Source organism: Engystomops pustulosus, chromosome 8 (genome assembly GCF_040894005.1).
Source record: "Engystomops pustulosus chromosome 8, aEngPut4.maternal, whole genome shotgun sequence".
Lineage (NCBI taxonomy): Eukaryota > Metazoa > Chordata > Amphibia > Anura > Leptodactylidae > Engystomops > Engystomops pustulosus.
In genome coordinates, this window is record NC_092418.1 from 98929265 (window position 1) to 98946396 (window position 17132).

At 44.1% G+C, this 17132-nt stretch overlaps 1 protein-coding gene across 1 annotated transcript in view; it reads right to left on the reverse strand.

Moving 5' to 3' along the window:
* LOC140076161 (uncharacterized) overlaps positions 1–17132 on the reverse strand; it is a 62328-nt gene that overhangs the window by 21206 nt on the left and 23990 nt on the right. The window contains 3 exon segments of the mRNA XM_072122671.1: positions 1135–1311; positions 10455–10492; positions 13293–14340. Coding sequence (XP_071978772.1) covers positions 1135–1311; positions 10455–10492; positions 13293–14340 — 1263 coding nt within the window.

The window sequence follows — 17132 nt, forward strand, 5'->3', positions numbered from 1 at the left end:
GCCCAGACTACAAACCACACAACACAAAATACACACTCATTAGAGGTACAAAAAGAGCACAGAGAAGGGTAAAAGATAAATGACCCCCTAAATTTGTGCATGTCTAACCAGCTCTGGTTTCAGCTTTATATATCTAGTATGACACTTTTTGACCACATAAACAGCTTCTCTCCTGTGTGAATTTTTAGTAAATCATAGGTTTTAGCATAATACCGGTTACATTGTGGACATGAATTATATTTCTATACAAAATAGTAGAATAGTTGAATTACTTGTCCCCAACATATAATCTAGAGGTTCCGATTACTTGATACAAGTAAGCTGTGATAAATCACCCCCTCCCCCCCCCATGGTAAAAACATAGATCACTGTGTATGAATATTCTATTGTGTAAAATGCAATTCATGGTACATGGCTAGGAATTGTACCTAATTATCCCCTTACGCCAACTTCCACCAAGTGGGCATGAACGGGTTAGAAGGGTGCTGTGTCTGAGTGGTGAAGTAGGGCAATGTGGCAGCAGGGGTGAGTTTGACTCCCCCCTAGTTTCCCCCTATAGTATCTGGCCCATAGATTATAGATTAGATTATAGATACTATAAAATAGATTGATACATATGAAAGAGTTCAATAAATAATCAGCACTCAACAGGTAGATGATGAAAAAATATACCCTAGTGGTCTTTATTTCATATTGTTTGCAACATTTAAGCTAATAAATACCTCTACATCCCTGTATCCTATATATCTTAAGCACCCTTCACTTGTATTGCTTTACATCCTTGCACCCCTATACCTCATCTGCAGCCCTTCACTTCTGTATGGGGCATATTTCTCTATATTCCTACATATATCAGCACCCCTACACCACTTCAGCCCTTCATCTCTATGCCTTTGCAGGCTTACACTTCTATGATCTCGGCACATTTATACCCCTGCATCTATGCACCCACTAAGCACGCACTTCAGCTACTAAGGATCATTTTGCCTTTTTATTTCTGTATCTTTGCTTCCCTTCATTAGCACATTATTCTGCACATGTTATATTTATATAGGTGAATATAGGAATATCGAAAAGGAAGAGAGAATCAATGATTTCTATAAAGCACTGAATGGAAAGGCTGTCAGTACTCACCATTCTGGGGGTCCCTGGTACCAGCAGCAGATCCTCCTTCCCAGCCTCGCTCCTCTGGCTCTTCTTCCTCCACCTTGGGGATCTCCCTCTCCTCAGTGTTATTTACATCCATGTCAGAAGATTCTTTTCCTGGCAATTGATTATGGACATAAACATCCCATGTCATATCTTCTATCTCTGATCAGAAAATTAAATGCAATTAATATAGAAGATAGTGGAGAAAATGTAGGCTGTACAACAGAAAACGATGGGGGTGGGATTTTACTATGCCTTCTCCGCCAGTTTTCTGGCAGAAAACACATGTAAAATAATAAAAACACAAGTCTTAATAAATTCACCCCATCGTATTTTAAGTTAAAATACCATCAGATTTATACAATATTTCTATCCACAGATACAATAATTTTCTCATGAAGAATAAGAATTGCAATAAGCAAAGCTGTAGATAACAAAATCTATAGACGATCCAGTGATGTGACATATCCCATAACCCACCTACTCACTTGTTCAATCAGTGTATCAGTCCCTTAGTCTAAGCTCCTCCAGTAAGATCTTGAAGATCCAGAAAGTTCTCCCCATGTGAGTCCTGTTTGGGCCTCTTATACCCCTCGGTCCCACCCCAATGATAAAAGAACTTTCCGCATGTAAATGAAGGGGGTCGGTTTACAAGACAAAGGCTGAGCATTTATCACGCCCTGAGTGTTGTCCTTTGTTATGGGTTCATCACTCTCCCCAAACAAATGTGTCCAGGGTGTGTCTTTCCAGTGGAGCTTTAAAACTTCATTTACAAGTGTTTACTAGGCCCATTGTCTCCTTGTGATTCCCTACTGATTCAACATCCTGAGCAATAGGGAATACACATCCATGAAGACAAGACGGCTCCAATGGCCATTTGACTGCTATGTCCTGGAAATGTATTTTCCTAGCTTTATATCTTACTATATATAGCTTCACCCATCATAGTTGATAGATTCCATTATCTCAGTTATTATCAGGGACCTCCAACCTCATGAGTGTGCAGGAGAAAATAGCCTGCAGGGCACTGCCATCCATCTGCTTGTAAGGAAATAAGTAATTTTATAGAGTCATGGGACCAGTCACATATAGTGCTGCACAGCTCAGAGGGATTGAGGGAGGGAAGATTGGCTTGTTATAAACTTTATTTCAGAAATATGTAAACAGTTTTTTTTCAAGTTAGTTTAGGTTTAGAGATGAGCGAACATACTCGTCCGAGCTTGATGCTCGATCGAGCATTAGCGTACTCGTAACTGCTCGTTGCTCGGACGAGTATTTCGCCCGCTCGAGAAAATGGCAGCTCCCGCCGTTTTGCTTTTTGGCGGCCAGAAACAGAGCCAATCACAAGCCAGGAGACTCTGCACTCCACCCAGCATGACGTGGTACCCTTACACGTAGATAGCAGTGGTTGGCTGGCCAGATCAGGTGACCCTGGGATAGACTAGCCGCTGCCCGCGCTGCTCGGATCATTCTCTGTCTGGATGCCGCTAGGGAGAGAGCTGCTGCTGCTCAGGGAAAGCGTTAGGGTGTTCTATTAGCTTACTGTTAGGCAGGAGTGATTCTACAACAACCCAACAGCCCTTCTTAGGGCTACAATAACGTTATAATTTTTTTTTTTTTTATTTGCAGCTAGTACCATATTGTGAGGAATTAGCAGGGGGACTTGCTACCGTTGTGTTTAGCTCTTAGTGACACACATATCCACCTCAAACACCAAAGTGGGAAAATTTTCTTTTTATTTTACGTTTATTTTTTTCATAACTCAGCGTCATCTCATCTGGCATAGTAGTGTGCTGTAATACTTGGCTAGAAAATAGCCATAGGAGAATACAAACGTCTTAATTACGCCTACAGTAGCGTTATATATATTTGATTTCTGTTTGATCTGCTGGTGGCTGTACTTGCTGCAGTGCATCTACTATCAAATTGGGAGCAATTTGGAGTCAGACTTGCGACCACTGTGTTTTAGTGACGCACATATCCATCGCAAAGACCGAAGTGGGAAAATTTATTAGGGCCCGGGGTTGTATTTCAATTAGGCACAGTCTGCCAGTTTCTTTTTATTTTACGTTTATTTTTTTCATAACTCAGCGTCATCTCATCTGGCATAGTAGTGTGCTGTAATACTTGGCTAGAAAATAGCCATAGGAGAATACAAACGTCTTAATTACGCCTACAGTAGCGTTATATATATTTGATTTCTGGTTGATCTGCTGGTGGCTGTACTTGCTGCAGTGCATCTACTATCAAATTGGGAGCAATTTGGAGTCAGACTTGCGACCACTGTGTTTTAGTGACGCACATATCCATCGCAAAGACCGAAGTGGGAAAATTTATTAGGGCCCGGGGTTGTATTTCAATTAGGCACAGTCTGCCAGTTTCTTTTTATTTTACGTTTATTTTTTTCATAACTCAGCGTCATCTCATCTGGCATAGTAGTGTGCTGTAATACTTGGCTAGAAAATAGCCATAGGAGAATACAAACGTCTTAATTACGCCTACAGTAGCGTTATATATATTTGATTTCTGGTTGATCTGCTGGTGGCTGTACTTGCTGCAGTGCATCTACTATCAAATTGGGAGCAATTTGGAGTCAGACTTGCGACCACTGTGTTTTAGTGACGCACATATCCATCGCAAAGACCGAAGTGGGAAAATTTATTAGGGCCCGGGGTTGTATTTCAATTAGGCACAGTCTGCCAGTTTCTTTTTATTTTACGTTTATTTTTTTCATAACTCAGCGTCATCTCATCTGGCATAGTAGTGTGCTGTAATACTTGGCTAGAAAATAGCCATAGGAGAATACAAACGTCTTAATTACGCCTACAGTAGCGTTATATATATTTGATTTCTGGTTGATCTGCTGGTGGCTGTACTTGCTGCAGTGCATCTACTATCAAATTGGGAGCAATTTGGAGTCAGACTTGCGACCACTGCGTTTTAGTGACGCACATATCCATCGCAAAGACCGAAGTGGGAAAATTTATTAGGGCCCGGGGTTGTATTTCAACTAGGCACAGTCTGCCATTTCCTTTTTTATTTTACGTTTATTTTTTTCATATCTCAGCGTCATCTCATCTGGCATAGTAGTGTGCTGTAATACTTGGCTAGAAAATAGCCATAGCAATAGGATAGCATCGTTTGGTTTTAAAAACTAAAAAACACAAAAAAAAAAAAAAAAAAAAAAAAAAAGGTAAAAAAAAAATACAAGTTATAACTCTCATTTTCAAAATGTTTAACCCGAGGGCTAGGGGTAGAGGACGAGGGCGGGGACGTGGGCGTCCAACTACTGCAGGGGTCAGAGGCCGTGGTCCTGGGCGGGGTGAGACACCACCTGCTTATGAGGGAGCAGGGGAACGCCGCAGAGCTACACTCCCTAGGTTCATGTCTGAAGTTACTGGGAATCGTGGTAGAGCACTGTTGAGGCCAGAACAGTGCGAACAGGTGATGTCGTGGATTGCCGACAATGCTTCGAGCAATTTGTCCACCAGTCAGTCTTCCACGCAGTCCACCCATGTCACCGAAATCGGCACTCCTCCAGCTCCTGCACCTCAGCCTCCTCCCCCCCAGTCTGCCCCCTCCCAGCAAAATTTGCCATTTGAACCGGCATACTCTGAGGAACTGTTTTCTGGACCCTTCCCACAGTCACGAACCACTTGTCCGGTTGCTGATGAGCAATTTTCCGATGCCCAGGTTTTCCACCAGTCGCAGTCTGTGGGTGATGATGACCTTGTTGACGTAGTGGAAGAAGTGTGTAAAGAGGTGTCCGACGATGAGGAGACACGGTTGTCAGACAGTGGGGAAGTTGTTGTCAGGGCAGGAAGTCCGAGGGGGGAGCAGACTGAGGGATCGGAGGATGATGAGGTGACAGACCCAAGCTGGGTTGAGAGGCCGGGTGAACACAGTGCTTCTGAGACGGAGGAGAGTCCTCGACCAGAACAGGTTGGAAGAGGCAGTGGTGGGGCCAGACGGAGAGGCAGGGCCAGAGCTGGTGCATCAGCGCCAAATGTGTCAACTAGTGAAGCTCCCGTGGCGAGGGCTCCTGCGGCGAGGGCTAGATTTTCAGAAGTCTGGAGGTTCTTTAAGGAAACACCGGATGACCGACGGACTGTGGTGTGCCACATTTGCCAAACCAGGATCAGCAGGGGTTCCACCACTACTAGCTTAACTACCACCAGTATGCGCAGGCATATGAATGCTAAACACCCCACTCAGTGGCAACAAGCGCGTTCACCTCTGGCCGTGCACACCACTGCTCCTTCCCCTGTGTCAGCTGATAGTCAGCCCCCTGCCCAGGACCCTGCCACAAAAACCCCATCGTCACCTCCACGATCCTCCACAGCATCCACCAGCGTTCAGCTCTCCATACCCCAGACGCTGGAGCGGAAACGCAAATATAGTGCAACCCACCCGCACGCCCAAGCCCTTAATGTGCACATCTCCAGATTGCTAAGCCTGGAGATGCTGCCCTATAGGCTAGTAGAGACCGAGGCCTTTCGCAGCCTCATGGCGGCGGCCGCCCCTCGGTATTCGGTCCCCAGCCGCCACTACTTTTCCCGATGTGCCGTCCCAGCCCTGCACCAGCACGTGTCAGACAACATAATCCGTGCCCTGACTAACGCCGTTTCTGACAAGGTCCACCTGACCACGGACACGTGGACGAGTGCTGCCGGGCAGGGCCACTATATATCTCTGACGGCACATTGGGTTAACTTGGTGGAGGCTGGGACCGAGTGTGACCCTGCGGCTGGTCATATACTGCCGACGCCGAGGATTGCGGGGCCTACCTCGGTCCAGGTGTTTGAGGCCTACTATGCCTCCTCCTCCTCCCACCCCTCCTCCACCTCCTCCTCCGAACGACCATCCGTGGGCATGGCGCCATCAGTCGGTAGCTCTAGGCACAGCAGCAGTGCCGTCGCTAAGCGACAGCAGGCGGTGCTCAAACTGCTGAGCCTAGGCGATAAAAGGCACACCGCCCAAGAACTATTACAGGGCATCACGGCGCAGACTGATCTGTGGCTGGCACCGCTGAACCTGAAGCCAGGCATGGTTGTGTGTGACAACGGCCGTAACCTGGTGGCGGCTCTGCAACTCGGCAGACTGACACATGTGCCATGCCTGGCCCATGTGTTAAATCTGATAGTTCAGCGTTTCCTCAAGACATACCCCAATCTGTCTGATTTGCTCACGAAGGTGCGCCGCATCTGTGCGCATTTCAGGAAGTCCAGCACAGATGCTGCCACTCTCAGGGCAGCGCAGCGCCGCCTCCAACTGCCCGCTCACCGACTGTTGTGCGACGTGCCCACGAGGTGGAATTCAACACTGACCATGTTATCCAGAGTTTACCAGCAGCGCCGAGCGATTGTAGACTGCCAGATGTCAACTTCCACCAGAACTGGTAGTCAGGTCAGTCAGCTTCCTCAAGTCTACAATGAGGAGTGGACGTGGATGTCTGATATCTGTCAGGTGCTGAGTAACTTTGAGGAGTCAACACAGATGGTCAGTGGCGATGCCGCCATCATCAGCCTCACCATCCCGCTGCTTGGCCTGTTGAAAAACTCTCTGGTCAGCATGAAGTCGGAAGCTTTGCGCTCCTCACAAGAGACAGGGGAAGAAGATTCCCTTGTTGATAGCCAAAGCACCCTTAGGTCTGTTTCTCAGCGCATATTGGAGGAGGTGGAGGTGGAGGAGGATGAGGAGGAAGAGGAGGAGAATGTTGGCGAGACACAAGAGGGGACCATTGTTGAGTCCTACACTGTTGAGCGTGTATGGGCAGAAGAAGAGGAGTTGGAGGAGTTGGAGGAGGAGGAAATGGACAGTCAGGCCAGTGAGGGGAGTGAATTCTTACGCGTTGGTACTCTGGCGCATATGGCAGATTTCATGCTAGGCTGCCTATCCGGTGACCCTCGCGTTCAAAGAATTTATTCCAGCACCGATTACTGGGTATTCACTCTCCTGGACCCACGGTACAAGCAAAATCTTTCCACTCTCATCCCTGGAGAGGAAAGGAGTGTGAGAATGCATGAATACCAGCAGGCCCTGGTGCACAAGCTGAAACAGTATTTCCCTTCTGACAGCGCTAGCGGCAGAGTGCGTAGTTCTGCGGGACAAGTAGCGAGGGAGAGTAGGCGAGCAGGCAGCTTGTCCAGCACTGGCAAGGGTACGCTTTACAAGGCTTTTGCCAGCTTTATGTCACCCCAGCAAGACACTGTCACCTGTCCCCAGTCTCGGCAGAGTAGGGCTGATCTTTACAGAAAGATGGTGAGGGAGTACGTAGCTGACCATACCATCGTCCTAAATGATCACACAGCTCCCTACAACTACTGGGTTTCAAAGCTGGACATGTGGCACGAACTGGCGCTCTACGCCTTGGAGGTTCTTGCCTGCCCTGCCGCTAGCGTCTTGTCAGAGCGGGTTTTCAGTGCAGCTGGTGGCATCATCACCGATAAGCGTACACGCCTGTCGACTGACAGCGCTGACAGGCTGACGCTTATCAAGATGAATAAAGCATGGATTTCTCCTAATTTCAAATCTCCAGCAGGTGAAGGAAGCTCAACCTGAATAATTTATCCACTCCTCCTCCTCCTCATTTTCCTCCTTCTCCTCCTCTTTCTACAGTAAAGCAGAGGAAACTGGCTGTTTTTTGACAGGGCCCACTGGCTCTAGGTATAGTACTTTATGCATTTAATTTTTCTGGAGGGCCACCGACACGGTCCTCTGTTTTAAACAATTTTTGGGAGTGCCACATACAGGCACTCAATCTATTCAATTTTTCTGGAGGGCCACCTTTCCGGTCCTCTGTTTTAAACAATTTTTTGGGACTGCCACATACAGGCACTCAATCTATTCCATTTTTCTGGAGGGCCACCTACCTGCTCCTCTGGTTTAAAAACTTTTTTGGACTGCCACATACAGGCACTCAATCTATTCCATTTTTCTGGAGGGCCACCTACCTGCTCCTCTGGTTTAAAAACTTTTTTGGACTGCCACATACAGGCACTCAATCTATTCCATTTTTCTGGAGGGCCACCTACCTGCTCCTCTGGTTTGAAAACTTTTTTGGACTGCCACATACAGGCACTCAATCTATTCCATTTTTCTGGAGGGCCACCTACCTGCTCCTCTGGTTTGAAAAATTTTTTGGACTGCCACATACAGGCACTCAATCTATTCCATTTTTCTGGAGGGCCACCTACCTGCTCCTCTGGTTTGAAACATTTTTTGGACTGCCACATACAGGCACTATCCAAATTGAATTGTCTCCATAGCAGCCTCCACACGTTGTCTCCATTGCTACCTCCAAAAGTCGTCCATATAGCTGCCTCCATACATCGTCCCTTTATCAAACGAGGTTTGTCAGGCCGAAATTTGGGTTGTTTTCATGGATTCCACATCAAAGTTGTTAACTTTGTCGCCACCCTGCTGTGTTATCCACAAAATACACTGGCAAACTTTTACCATTTACGGATATTATTTCAGCGCTTCTTGCGCATCTGTTTACATTCCCCTCCTCCGCCATATCCTAAACTTATAAGAACGCTACTACACTTGATCTTATACAAAAGGTTCTTAGAAGTGCTGTTTGGGGAGTAGCCTAGAGACAGGGGCTTGGATTGGCGAAAGCTCGCCTAGCAGCGGAGCGCCAGCTCCATGCGCATCATGCGCTTCTTGCGCATCTGTTTACATTCCCCTCACCCGCCATATCCCAAACTTATAAGAACGCTACTACACTTAACTTGGTGCAGGCTGGGACCGAGTCTGACCCTGGGGCTGGTCATATACTGCCGACGCAGAGGATTGCGGGGCCTACCTCGGTCCAGGTCTCAAAGGCCTACTATACCTCCAAATCCTCCCACCCCTCCTCCACCTCCTCCTCCGAATTACCATCCGTGGGCATGGCGCCATCAGTCGGTAGCTCTAGGCACAGCAGCAGTGCCGTTGCTAAGCGACAGCAGGCGGTGCTCAAACTGCTGAGCCTAGGTGATAAAAGGCACACCGCCCAAGAGCTATTGCAGGGCATTCCACATCAAACTTGTTAACTTTGTCGCCACCCTGCTGTGTAAGCCACAAAATATACTGGAAAACTTTTTTCATTTACGGATATTATTTCAGCGCTTCTTGCGCAGATGTTTACATTCCCCTCACCCGCCATATCCCAAACTTATAAGAACGCTACTACACTTGATCTTATCCGAAAGGTTCTTAGAAGTGCTGTTTGGGGAGTAGCCTAGAGACAGGGGCTTGGATTGGCGAAAGCTCGCCTGGCAGCGGAGCGCCAGCTCCATGCCAAGAACCAACTAACATAGTTTTAACTGCAGCACCTTTAATCTACTACTAGTTCACTGCCTCCATACATGGTCCCCTTATCAAACGAGCTGTGTCAGGCAGAATTTTGGATTGTTTTCATGGCTTCCATGTTAACTTTGTCGCCACCCTGCTGTGTAATCCACAAAATATACTGGCAAACTTTTATCATGTACCAATATTATTTGAGCGCTTCTTGCTCACCTCCTTTGGTTCCTCTCTGCCACCCATTGGTTTGAAGCCTGAGTCCATTTAGGGTATGTCGCCATGCCACTCTCTAGCCTTCCGCTGCTGCCGCTGCCTCTGCATGCCGTCCCCTATAGTGTCAGGGTCAATTATTGGATGTTTTAGATGCTATCTAGCTTCATTCTGTCACTCTGTCATGGCCATGCTATTGCCCATAATTTTGGCATAATGGTGCGATTAAGCAGCCTCAGAGGCATCCATGCATGCTGCCCCTGCTGTTTCCTGTCCATTTCCGTGGTGTTTCCATCCTTTTCTGAGGTTCCCAGGTGTTTGGCCAAGCTTCCCTGTGCAGAGCCTTGGTCCCCTTGAAAAATGCTCGAGTCTCCCATTGACTTCAATGGGGCTCGTTACTCGAAACGAGCACTCGAGCATCGGGAAAAGTTCGTCTCGAATAACGAGTACCCGAGCATTTTAGTGCTCGCTCATCTCTATTTAGGTTACATGATTATTGAAATTACAGATTAGGGCAGACGTGGGTAGGAGGAATCTACTATCACATCTACTTGTGATGGTAGATTCCTTATGGTAGGTTTCCTTTTATAGGAAATACAGTACAATACTGTACATTTTTAACTGATATTTTTAGTGAAAGGACTTGGTTATGTCCTGGAAACCCATGTGTTGTCCTAGAACTTTGCTGATTCTGATTCAGATGTTCCGTACACTGGAATTGAGAGTATCCACTCCGATAAAGCATCCTCTAAGGTTCCAAATCCTTATTTCACAATAGGTGGGTGAATGAAACAACCCGTTACGGCATTTGTCCAATGCCTTCATCGGGTTAAAACCACATCTATACAGAGGGATAACGGTTTGTATAATGAGGAGCCTTATATACATACAAACAAACAAAACCTCATTTTCGTTCTGTGTGCTACGTCAGAGCCTCAATGCAGAGCATCAGCACTATCGTAGAATGATACGCTTGTCTATCTTCTACCGCTTCTACTGGGACGCACATAACAAAATAAGACTAAGTTTGCTTTCTAAGCAATCGTAATAAAAAACATAAAAATATAGAAAAGTTTAAATCCATATAAACGCATAGAAAATAAATAAAACATATATTTATAAAAGGTTGTGCGGCCGCATGAGAATTCAGATGGATCGATCCTACAGATCTTGCTAAAGGCATAAAAGAAAAATTAGATATCTAAGTGAAAACTTTTAGATTTGTTCACTTGTGGCGTTCAAGTTGGATGATGTGCACTGTTATATTTTTATTAGATTTCATGGTGTACAATGTTCAGCATAACCTGTCCAAAATGGTGCAAATCCTCCATTCTTCAGTGTGTCAGGTTGAATGCCAGGGCCCCCTGACACTGTGGGTCCCATAGCAACTGCTATGGCTGCTACCGCTGTAGTTACGCCCCTGCAGAGCGCTAGTTTGTTAATGGTACAGAGAATATCCTATATCTGTATCTGGACATAGGGCACTGAGGAACTGGCCCCACACTGCTGTGCTCTGTGATCCCAACCATTAATCTACTCTGCATCCCGTCCCCACAGCTGTAATATCTAACTAGAGACCTGCTGCTGCTTTTAGAAAATAAAGGGGACGGGGCTGTGTTGTGCTCAGCGGAAAGATTTCACTGGAATATAAATGTATATTTCACAGTCCTGCTGCTACCAGCTTATAGGTAGGATAACAAAAATATCAAGGGACAATATCTAACACTGTATGCAGATTTGTAGGGTCAAATTTGCTGTAGCCTGTTTCTAACTATTTCTTTACTGGAGCATGAGGCACATTGTAGAGACAATACTGTAGCCCTGCAGGAGCGCCACAACCCCCAAAGCGATATATGTAGTGCAGGGCAAAAAATCTTCCTGGTCAATTCATAAAACAAGGTGATGGAAACCAATAAAAATTTTTATCTGAATGTGAATTGCAAAATTGTCTCATTATGGTGGACTCCACGGCTGGGACCCCCTGCTCTCAGATATTTGTCCCCCTTATTCTAAATGCTATTAATGGGAACACCCCTTCAAATCTCAGCCACTTTGCTGAAACTGGTAGATACTGCAAACTATGCAACAGGAAAACACGGAAGGAAAACCTGCAGTGCATGAATCCTGTGTGACAAAACAAGTACATAATATGGGCCCTGTATGCATGGAGTTACAGCCCCTTTAGGATATACAATTTGACAATAGGACCTAAACCAGAAAAAGTTACGTTTTGGATAAGTTTAAAAAAATATAGAAAATGCAGTGGGCAAGTCCGTGAGGAACAATAAATACATAATAAGAGCCATTACATGTCTAAAACACAATGGGGCTTATTTACTAAGCGTCGCGTATCACACTTTCGACGAGATGTTCACCGTTTTTGAGATTTGGCCAGCTTTGATAAGTATTTATTAGGGGTTTGCTCTGGGATTGTGTCGCACACGATCAAATTGTGGCGCAGCTGCGCCGGCTTCCATGCGACAGAAATCGTGGACCGGGCCGTCGGACAATCAGACTGAGCGTGGGATTTAAGATTCAAATTGTGTCCCAAGACAATGCACTTAAATGCACCAGGAAGAAGAAGGTGAAGATGTTTGAGATGCATTTTGACTGCATCTGCAAAACTCATCACGATATGCATGTGCCATGTAAGCAGTAACTTGTGTTTTACACTGTTAATCCTTATTATTGCTGTTAAAAGACAAAACAAACATTGTTACTTATGTAAATAAGGTATTTTTCGGACTATAAGACGCTTCTTACTATAGGACGCACCCCAGATTTAGGCTTCCAAAAAAAGGAAAAATATATTTTACACCAATTAAAATATCCCTGTTGGTCGCACTAAAGCACAGCGCACACAGACATACATTTACACACTCAGCTCTGCATCATCTTTCTACATACACATTCAGCTCTGCATCATCTTTCTACATACACATTCAGCTCTGCATTATCCATCCACATACACACACAGCTCTGCATCATCCATCCACATACACACACAGCTCTGCATCATCCATCCACATACACACTCAGCTCACCTATACACACTCACTCAGCTCACCTATACACACTCACTCTGCTCACCTATACACACTCACTCAGCTCACCTATACACACACACAGCTCACCTATACACACACACAGCTCACCTATACACACACTCACTCAGCTCACCTATACACACACACAGCTCACCTATAAACACACACAGCTCACCTATACACACTCACTCAGCTCACCTATACACACACACTTCCCCCATTCCTCTTCTTCTCACCCTGCCCCAGTGCAGCATGACAGTATGAGACCTGCGGTAATGTAAGAAGCATGTGATCAGTCACATGATTCTGACATCACCGCAGGTCCTGTACCAGTAGGACATCAGGCCTTGTCCAAAGACACAAGTAGACACAGAACAGTTTTGAGTGTTACAATTTTTATTCTCTTTTACTGATTGTTTTGAATGATTATACCAGTTCTCCACATTTTTTAAATGCGCACATTATTGGTCAATACATTATAACGATTCCTTCTCAATCTCAATGCCATTTTTAACTGAGAAAAAGAAAATGGTTTCTCTCTTATGTCCTAAGCTCTAAAACAGATCAGCAATTTTGCGACATTCTAAACATTACAATTTCTCCCCTGTGTGAATTCTCTCATGATTCACAAGCGATAACTTATGAGCATAACATTTGCCACATTCGGAACATTGAAACGGTTTCTTGCCCGTGTGTATTCTCTTATGTACTGCAAGCCCTGAATGATGGGCAAAATGTTTGCCACATACTGAGCATGAAAATGGCTTTTCTTCTGTGTGAATTCTCTCGTGTATTTCAAGACCTGACTTACGGGCAAAACATTTGCCACATTCTGAACATGAAAATGGCTTCTCCCCTGTGTGAGTCCTTTTATGCATTTCAAGCTCCAGATTCCGAGTAAAACATTTTCCACATTCTGGACATGAAAATGGTTTTTCCCCTGTGTGAATTCTCTGATGTTTCACAAGATCTGATGTATGATAAAAACATTTGCCACATTCCGAACATGAAAATGGCTTCTCTCCTGTGTGAATTCTTTCATGCTTCACAAGGGCTGATTTATGGCTAAAACATTTGTCACACTCCGCACATGAAAATGGCTTCAACCCTGTGTGAATTCTCTCATGTATAACAAGTATTGATTTACACGCAAAACATTTGCCACATTCTGAACATGAGAATAGCTTCTCACCTGTGTGTGTTCTCTCATGTTTTACGAGCGCTGACTTACGAGCATAACATTTGCCACATTCAGAGCATGAAAATGGCTTCTCCCCTGTGTGAATTCTCTCATGTATTACAAGCAAAGAATTTCGTGAAAAGCATTTGCCACATACTGCACATGAATGCGGCTTTTCCCCTGTGTGACTTCTTTCATGTCTAATAAGTTCTGATTTAAATGCAAAACATCTGTCACACTCTGAACATGAAAATGGCTTCTCTCTAGTGGAAGCTCTTGGTTGTTCAGCTCCTTTTCTGAGACTTCTTTTCTGACTCTTGGTCTTTGATATATCAGAAGAGATGTCCAATGTAATGGGATCAGATGATGGATCTTTGCTGTGAAGGGCTGAAGGTAAATCCATGCTCATGGCGCTCTCTTTATCTGTATCTTGTGTGATGCCACAATCATCGGCTTTAATATCTGATGGGAATAGTAGATACATTGATAATTGAGTTAATTAAATCACTCATGATATCAATATTTAAAACATTTCTATATAAGCACTACATTTCCTTATGTCTAACCAGCTCATAAAAACATCTTCTCTCCTGTGTGAGTTCTCAGTAAAGCTCAAGTTTCAAAGTAAAACCTGGGTTACATTTCGGACATGAATAAGACATTATTTTGTTATATATTATTTCTAGAAGAATTGGTTTATGTTGTATTAGTTAGTAATCTTTGTCCTCGACATATAAACTGAAGGTTAAGTTTCTCTCACACAAACCTGTGTAGGTATTGGGCCACAAACAATGGTCCTGTGGTTCATTGTTTCCCTACAGTCACCGGCATGTGCACTCCATAAACTTGGGTAGGAATAGGACCTGCTCTGAGTATTTTGGCACAGGCAGTCAACTCATACAGAGACAGTGGAATATACAACCCTGTGCATGAGTCCATAGAAGACACTAGGGATGTGATCTAGCCGTAGACAGGGGAGGACTTGTGATAGATTGGTTAGTAGATAAATTTAACTTTTATATACAATATTTCTACATCCCTGCTCTCTTCAACCACATATTTTTACCCATAGTAGATCAGACACAATATATTTTGGTACATAGATCTATTATATATAAAGTTAATTGCCCTACCAATTGTATGACTGATTAGATCCTTGAACACATTTTAAGGTAGGGGATATAGACAGAAGAAAGGGGAACAGAGGAGCAATCAATTTCTAAAAAGAAATGGATGAAACATTATCAGTACTCACCGCTTTGGGGGTCCATGGCAGTAGTATCCCGTCTTCCTGTCCAGGCTCGCTCTTCCACATATATATAGATCTGCTCTCTCTCCTTTTAGCGTTTCAGTTCCTCAGCCTCCAATAAGACCAACCTCCAGTAAGTTCTCTCCATGTGAGTCTTTCTTGCCTCTCTTATATCTCTCGGTCTGCCCCTCTTGGTGATGTCTTACCCTAATGATGAAAGGACTTCCACATGTAAATGAAGGGCGTCGATGCCTTTTCCCTACCAGAAGGGCAGGGCCTTTATGATGAAGTCCTGAATGTTGTCCATTGTTCTATCATTCCCCCATAAACAAATGTGGCCAGGATGTGCCATTCTAATGGACCGAGATAAATTCATTTACATGTGTTTACTATATCCTAAACAAAAGGAATGCAAATCCATTCAGACAAGACGGCTCCGACCATGTGACTGCCATATCCATTATGGAGCAGGGGATATCACCCAATTCACCCAATTCATAGATTGCAACATTTTGCTATGAAGTTATGATCAAGGATTTTAAACACACATGTGGTCTTGCCAGGATTTTCAGCTTTAGAAAGCCACAAGATATACATCAGACAATGTATTTCATATTTTATATTGGTGTGTGGTATTCCTAGGGTGAGGAACATCATGCTGGGGACCTGCTGCTCGTATCATATCACTAGGAGACTCCTGGGAGAAGATATGATATCATTAGGAATGATGTTATCCAATATTATAGGATTACTGGGCAGAAATTCCAAATGAGATAAGATGAATCTGCTGTATAATACATTAATTTTTTGGTGACTGAAATTACAATCATCTATTTCTTCTCCACGGAAAGCGGGATTTGGTGCAGGTTTTGTCATCTGCATGTCAATGGGCTGCAGCAAACTCATCCCACAGCAATTACAAATTACAAGATGCACCTCATTACAATTCATATAGAGCCTTCCCCATGTACATTCATATATCAACTCATTAAATGTATATAATGCTTCCAAAAAATATCATATAGTTTCCTATATATAATTACAATTCACCAGTGGCGTAACTAGAATCTGATGGGCCCCAGTGCAAAGTCTGTGCCGGGCCCCCGACTATAATGTATGGTTAATAATAATAGTCTTCTCATATGGGAAAGTGACACCATAAGGGCCCCCTAAACTTCTTGGGCCCGGGTGCGATCGCAACCTCTGCACCCCCTCAAGTTACGCCGCTGCAATTCACATATTTCCTCTCCTTTTCAATTCCTTTATTACCTTCATCATCACAAATCATATAATGACTCCCTAATAAACTCTTATAGTTTTCCCATTTCAATACATATGCTCCCCCTATAAAAACTTATATAATGCACCTAAATTCAATTAATAAGGTCCGGCACATTATAATCCATATAGAGATTCCTCAATAAAAAATATTTATTATAATAAACATTATTTGTATAGCGCCATCATATTCCGGAGCGCAGACATCCCCGCTCACATAAACCCCTAGTCTATGAGGATGCATGTATATATATATTGTGGGGGGTCTAATCATTCGGCTCTCCAGCTTTAGTCCAAGTTAAGTGTTTATTTTGCTTTAAACAGTTTAATGAAACAGAAATATCTTTATCTTCATTACATAATTAAAAGGAAATGAAAAACCCCAGTCCATATAAACTTTCCTGACTCCCAGTCTTGTGGAATCTATCCAACAGCGCGGGAAGTCAGGGTGCGGCCACACGTAGTGTTTGTTGTCCATATTCAAGCGTATCGCAGAAATGCATGCATTTTAAAACACACATAGTTTACAATTTACCATGTGTTTGGCTGGTTTGAAGTGGAAACATCTGTGAAAATGTTAACAATGAAAATGTTAGCAATGAAAATGTTAGCAATGAAGAAAAACTCTTTCAAACTAACCAAACGTGTGCGTTTTATTAATGCATTTAAAAACACGTCACAAATGCCATGTGTGACCGCACCCTCAATGCGGCAAAAGCAGTCCCGA